Source organism: Oncorhynchus tshawytscha, linkage group LG11, assembly GCF_018296145.1.
Source record: "Oncorhynchus tshawytscha isolate Ot180627B linkage group LG11, Otsh_v2.0, whole genome shotgun sequence".
Taxonomy (NCBI): Eukaryota; Metazoa; Chordata; class Actinopteri; order Salmoniformes; family Salmonidae; genus Oncorhynchus; species Oncorhynchus tshawytscha.
The window spans coordinates 52,396,482-52,403,957 of record NC_056439.1 but is presented as its reverse complement, the minus strand read 5'-3'; the positions used below and the strand labels follow the sequence as shown (position 1 = coordinate 52,403,957).

Sequence of the window (7,476 nt, the reverse complement as noted above, 5' to 3'; positions counted from 1 at the left end):
CAGGGGTCCTCTGATCCCTCCAGGAGGAGTACTGCCTGTAGAGATGACACCTCCTCATCATTAACCCCCAGGGTGCCACTGCCCCCTCCAGGAGGTGTACTGCCTGTAGAGATGACACCTCCTCATCATTAACCTCCAGGGGTCCTCTGATCCCTCCAGGAGGAGTACTGCCTGTAGAGATGACACCTCCTCATCATTAACCCCCAGGGTGCCACTGCCCCCTCCAGGAGGAGTACTGCCTGTAGAGATGACACCTCCTCATCATTAACCCCCAGGGGTCCACTGCTCCCTCCAGGAGGAGTACTGCCTGTAGAGATGACACCTCCTCATCATTAACCCCCAGGGGTCATCTGATCCCTCCAGGAGGAGTACTGCCTGTAGAGATGACACCTCCTCATCATTAACCCCCAGGGGTCCTCTGATCCCTCCAGGAGGAGTACTGCCTGTAGAGATGACACCTCCTCATCATTAACCCCCAGGGGTCCTCTGATCCCTCCAGGAGGAGTACTGCCTGTAGAGATGACACCTCCTCATCATTAACCCCCAGGGTGCCACTGCCCCCTCCAGGAGGTGTACTGCCTGTAGAGATGACACCTCCTCATCATTAACCCCCAGGGGTCCACTGCTCCCTCCATGAGGAGTACTGCCTGTAGAGATGACACCTCCTCATCATTAACCCCCAGGGGTCCTCTGATCCCTCCAGGAGGAGTACTGCCTGTAGAGATGACACCTCCTCATCATTAACCCCCAGGGGTCCTCTGATCCCTCCAGGAGGAGTACTGCCTGTAGAGATGAGACCTCCTCATCATTAACCCCCAGGGGTCCTCTGATCCCTCCAGGAGGAGTACTGCCTGTAGAGATGACACCTCCTCATCATTAACCCCCAGGGGTCCACTGCTCCCTCCAGGAGGAGTACTGCTTGCAGAGATGACAGCTCCTCATCATTAACCCCCAGGGGTCCACTGCCCCCTCCAGGAGGAGTACTGCCTGTAGAGATGACACCTCCTCATCATTAACCTCCAGGGGTCCTCTGATCCCTCCAGGAGGAGTACTGCCTGTAGAGATGACACCTCCTCATCATTAACCCCCAGGGGTCCACTGCTCCCTCCATGAGGAGTACTGCCTGTAGAGATGACACCTCCTCATCATTAACCCCCAGGGGTCCTCTGATCCCTCCAGGAGGAGTACTGCCTGTAGAGATGACACCTCCTCATCATTAACCTCCAGGGGTCCTCTGATCCCTCCAGGAGGAGTACTGCCTGTAGAGATGACACCTCCTCATCATTAACCCCCAGGGTGCCACTGCCCCCTCCAGGAGGAGTACTGCTTGCAGAGATGACAGCTCCTCATCATTAACCCCCAGGGGTCCACTGCCCCCTCCAGGAGGAGTACTGCCTGTAGAGATGACACCTCCTCATCATTAACCCCCAGGGGTCCACTGCTCCCTCCATGAGGAGTACTGCCTGTAGAGATGACACCTCCTCATCATTAACCCCCAGGGGTCCTCTGATCCCTCCAGGAGGAGTACTGCCTGTAGAGATGACACCTCCTCATCATTAACCCCCAGGGTGCCACTGCTCCCTCCAGGAGGAGTACTGCCTGTAGAGATGACACCTCCTCATCATTAACCTCCAGGGGTCCTCTGATCCCTCCAGGAGGAGTACTGCCTGTAGAGATGACACCTCCTCATCATTAACCCCCAGGGGTCCACTGCTCCCTCCAGGAGGAGTACTGCCTGTAGAGATGACACCTCCTCATCATTAACCTCCAGGGGTCCTCTGATCCCTCCAGGAGGAGTACTGCCTGTAGAGATGACAGCTCCTCATCATTAACCTCCAGGGGTCCTCTGATCCCTCCAGGAGGAGTACTGCCTGCAGAGATGACACCTCCTCATCATTAACCTCCAGGGGTCCTCTGATCCCTCCAGGAGGAGTACTGCCTGTAGAGATGACACCTCCTCATCATTAACCCCCAGGGTGCCACTGCCCCCTCCAGGAGGAGTACTGCCTGTAGAGATGACACCTCCTCATCATTAACACCCAGGGGTCCACTGCTCCCTCCAGGAGGAGTACTGCCTGCAGAGATGACACCTCCTCATCATTAACCCCCAGGGTGCCACTGCTCCCTCCAGGAGGAGTACTGCCTGCAGAGATGACACCTCCTCATCATTAACCCCCAGGGTGCCACTGCTCCCTCCAGGAGGAGTACTGCCTGCAGAGATGACACCTCCTCATCATTAACCCCCAGGGTGCCACTGCTCCCTCCAGGAGGAGTACTGCCTGTAGAGATGACACCTCCTCATCATTAACCTCCAGGGGTCCTCTGATCCCTCCAGGAGGAGTACTGCCTGTAGAGATGACACCTCCTCATCATTAACCCCCAGGGTGCCACTGCTCCCTCCAGGAGGAGTACTGCCTGCAGAGATGACAGCTCCTCATCATACAAGGGTATAGCTACACAGTACAGCCCTGAGGCCTCTTGGCTGGGGGAATACATCTGGCTGGGACAAGGGCACATCTCTACAGGCCTCTAGATATTTGAATGGCAGAGAGGGAGTGTTGAGAGAAAGTGTGTGGGTGGTAGTAGCTCCTCAATGAAAGAGGGATGTGTTTTCGATGGAAATAGCAGTACAGGTTCTGTACGTAGCAGAAGATCATCATCATCATCATCATCATCATCATCCCAAAGAACATGGAGATCCCGGATTAAATTACCACATTTACATTTACATTCACATTTACATTTACATTTACATTTCCGTTCAAAACTTCAAATTGTATTTCCAAGCACTAGCATTTCGCCCCTGATTATTAAATTGGTTTAAAACATGACACTTAGACTTCCTTGGCTGAGAATACAGAGACAAATTGTGTTTCCTACTGCCAATTGGAAGAGGTGGTCGCCACTGATGTATCCCTTGATGCATCACATCTGCCCGTGATTGGGTGTCTCATAATGCGATGCACAATTGGCCCCAGCGTCGTCCGGGGTTTGGCCGCTGTAGGTCGGCATTATAAATAAGAATTTGTTCTTAACCGACTTGCCTAGTTAAGAACACATTTTTTATAAAAAACAATGTAAACTAAGCTTTGTTCTATTACTGATCATACCATCTCTATTTGGCACAAAATTGAAAAACGATGCAACTGGGAAACGGAATGACACGCCCAGACTCCAATATTTAACTATAAGGCCCTATGATTTGGACAGACTCCAATATTTAACTATAAGGCCCTGTGATTTGGACAGACTCCAATATTTAACTATAAGGCCCTGTGATTTGGACAGACTCTAATATTTAGCTATAAGGCCCTGTGATTTGGACAGACTCCAATATTTAACTATAAGGCCCTGTGATTTGGACAGACTCCAATATTTAACTATAAGGCCCTGTGATTTGGACAGACTCCAATATTTAGCTATAAGGCCCTGTGATTTGGACAGACTCCAATATTTAACTATAAGGCCCTGTGATTTGGACAGACTCCAATATTTAACTATAAGGCCCTGTGATTTGGACAGACTCCAATATTTAACTATAAGGCCCTGTGATTTGGACAGACTCCAATATTTAACTATAAGGCCCTGTGATTTGGACAGACTCAATATTTAACCATAAGGCCCTGTGATTTGGACAGACTCCAATATTTAACTATAAGGCCCTGTGATTTGGACAGACTCCAATATTTAACTATAAGGCCCTGTGATTTGGACAGACTCCAATATTTAACTATAAGGCCCTGTGATTTGGACAGACTCCAATATTTAACTATAAGGCCCTGTGATTTGGACAGACTCCAATATTTAACTATAAGGCCCTGTGATTTGGACAGACTCCAATAGTTCACTATAAGGCCCTGTGATTTGGACAGACTCCAATATTTAACTATAAGGCCCTGTGATTTGGACAGACTCCAATATGTCACTATAAGGTCCTGTGATTTAGACAGACTCCAATATTTAACTATAAGGCCCTGTGATTTAGACAGACTCCAATATTTAACTATAAGGCCCTGTGATTTGGACAGACTCCAATATTTCACTATAAGGCCCTGTGATTTAGACAGACTCCAATATTTAACTATAAGGCCCTGTGATTTGGACAGACTCCAATATTTAACTATAAGGCCCTGTGATTTGGACAGACTCCAATATTTAACTATAAGGCCCTGTGATTTGGACAGACTCCAATAGTTCACTATAAGGCCCTGTGATTTGGACAGACTCCAATATTTAACTATAAGGCCCTGTGATTTAGACATACTCCAATATTTAACTATAAGGCTGTGTGATTTGGACAGACTCCAATATTTAACTATAAGGCCCTGTGATTTGGACATACTCCAATATTTAACTATAAGGCCCTGTGATTTGGACAGACTCCAATATTTAACTATAAGGCCCTGTGATTTGGACAGACTCCAATATTTAACTATAAGGCCCTGTGATTTGGACAGACTCCAATATTTCACTATAAGGCCCTGTGATTTGGACAGACTCCAATAGTTCACTATAAGGCCCTGTGATTTGGACAGACTCCAATATTTAACTATAAGGCCCTGTGATTTGGACAGACTCCAATATGTCACTATAAGGTCCTGTGATTTAGACAGACTCCAATATTTAACTATAAGGCCCTGTGATTTGGACAGACTCCAATATTTCACTATAAGGCCCTGTGATTTAGACAGACTCCAATATTTAACTATAAGGCCCTGTGATTTGGACAGACTCCAATATTTAACTATAAGGCCCTGTGATTTGGACAGACTCCAATATTTAACTATAAGGCCCTGTGATTTGGACAGACTCCAATAGTTCACTATAAGGCCCTGTGATTTGGACAGACTCCAATATTTCACTATAAGGTCCTGTGATTTAGAGACTCCAATATTTAACTATAAGGCCCTGTGATTTAGACAGACTCCAATATTTAACTATAAGGCCCTGTGATTTGGACAGACTCCAATATTTCACTATAAGGCCCTGTGATTTAGACAGACTCCAATATTTAACTATAAGGCCCTGTGATTTGGACAGACTCCAATATTTAACTATAAGGCCCTGTGATTTGGACAGACTCCAATATTTAACTATAAGGCCCTGTGATTTGGACAGACTCCAATATTTCACTGTAAGGCCCTGTGATTTAGACAGACTCCAATATTTAACTATAAGGCCCTGTGATTTGGACAGACTCCAATATTTAACTATAAGGCCCTGTGATTTGGACAGACTCCAATATTGAACTATAAGGCCCTGTGATTTGGACAGACTCCAATATTTAACTATAAGGCCCTGTGATTTGGACAGACTCCAATATTTAACTATAAGGCCCTGTGATTTGGACAGACTCCAATAGTTCACTATAAGGCCCTGTGATTTGGACAGACTCCAATATTTAACTATAAGGCCCTGTGATTTGGACAGACTCCAATATTTAACTATAAGGCCCTGTGATTTGGACAGACTCCAATATTTAACTATAAGGCCCTGTGATTTGGACAGACTCCAATATTTAACTATAAGGCCCTGTGATTTGGACAGACTCCAATATTTAACTATAAGGCCCTGTGATTTGGACAGACTCCAATATTGTTGTTTGGAAGACGGCCTTTCACATCTCCCCAATGGCCTGAATGTGGTATCTGTATCCTTGCCGTTATCATGTATACTAAGGGTTTAAGGACGTTCCTAAATGCAAAATACATGTAAATGTAATTGAATCATTCTTTAACTGGACCAGAATATGGAAAAATATGACCTTGGCATCCCATAATCCGAAACCATCCATTTATTCATTTCAAATGTGTTCAAAGACTTTATCTAACACACAAGAAATGTTTTATAGTGGAATTGTCCCCTAAATCAGGTAGACACATTCCTTCATAGGATATGGGAGTGCCCTGCAGTTAAATGCTTTTGGGACAAAGTGAGAAAATTATTTTCAAAGAGCGTGAATGTAAATATTAAATAGTCACTTGAACCTCTCAATCAATCAGAGAAGGTGACTGCTTGCTGCACATTTGTGTTCAGGGGTCTTTAAAATGGCTGCCACCTCATTCTCTCCCATTCAACCAGTACATACCGCTGCTGTTAGAAGTTATATCATTACAATTATCGACAGCGAGAATCCTTGGTGCTAGTTTATTAAGAAACAATTGAGGGACTGGACAGATAAACACTAAAGCCCCCACACATTCAAACTAACTATCGATATTTAATTATACTTGTATTTCCATTCTTTGCTTTCATGCCCACAAGGAGTGAAGGGGGTTCTCTGGTTGTTGTGGGGAAGGAAGGGGGGTTCTCTGGTTGTTGTGGGGAAGGAAGGGGGGTTCTCTGGTTGTTGTGGGGGAGGAGGGGGAGGTTCTCTGGTTGTTGTGGGGGAGGAGGTGGGGTTCTCTGGTTGTTGTGGGGGAGGAGGGGGGGTTCTCTGGTTGTTGTGGGGGAGGAGGGGGTTCTCAGGTTGTTGTGGGGGAGGAATGGGGGTTCTCTGGTTGTTGTGGGGGAGGAGGGGGTTCTCTGGTTGTAGTGGGGGAGGAGGGGGGTTTCTGGTTGTTGTGGGGGAGGAGGGGGGTTTCTGGTTGTTGTGGGGGAGGAGGGGGGTCACTGTCCATATCACCGTCCTGTTGGCCGGTCCATAGGGAGACCCATATGACCGTCCTGCCCGCTTTAATGGCTGCTGATAAGGAAACCGCGTCTCAGACACTCCTAGGCCGCTAATTGATTCAATAGGAATCATCTAGAGTTCCACCAGGCCCTGGGTGAAGTATCACATCCCATTGAAAAGACATGGGATGCATCTGAAATGGCACCCTATTCCCTACATATAGTGCACTACTTTTAACCAAAGCCCATGAGTCTCTGGACAAGAGTAGTGCCCTATATATATTAGAGTGCCATTTGGGACCCTTCCATGGAACCCCTGAGTATGAGCTATGAGAGGCAGCAGACAGACAACAAAAGGGTATGGATGGAGACTGCCTGGCTGTGTGTACATTTACCCAGATATAAAACCCTAGAAATAGAATGAATAGCATGAAATAGAATGGAATGTATTTCTATGGTAGAAACGAATCCTAAAAAATGAATCACAATATATACATTTAAAGTCAGAAGTTTACATACACCTTAGCCAAATACATTTAAACTCAGTTTTTTACTATTCCTGACATTTAATACTAGTACAAATCCCCTGTCTTAGGTCAGTTAAGATCACTACTTCATTTAAAGAATGTGAAATGTCAGAATAATAGTAGAGAGAGTGATTTATTTCAGCTTTTATTTCTTTCATTACATTCCCAGTGGGTCAGAAGTTTACATACACTCAATTAGTATTTGGTAGCATTGCCTTTAAACTGCTTAACTTGGGTCAAACATTTCGGGTAGCCTTCCACAAGCTTCCCACAATAAGTTGGGTGAATTTTGGCCCATTCCTCCTGACAGAGATGGTGTAACTGAGTCAGGTTTGTA

General features: G+C 46.0%; 1 protein-coding gene across 1 annotated transcript in view; it reads right to left on the bottom strand.

Moving 5' to 3' along the window:
* The window catches only part of LOC121847770 (sodium/calcium exchanger 3-like), a 54,043-nt gene extending 47,298 nt beyond the window's left edge, over positions 1-6,745 (bottom strand). Inside the window, exon 1 of the mRNA XM_042330439.1 lies at positions 6,262-6,745. Within this exon, the coding sequence (XP_042186373.1) occupies positions 6,262-6,745 (484 nt within the window). The remainder of the gene's footprint in view (positions 1-6,261) is intronic.
* Between the last annotated feature and the right edge of the window lie 731 nt (positions 6,746-7,476).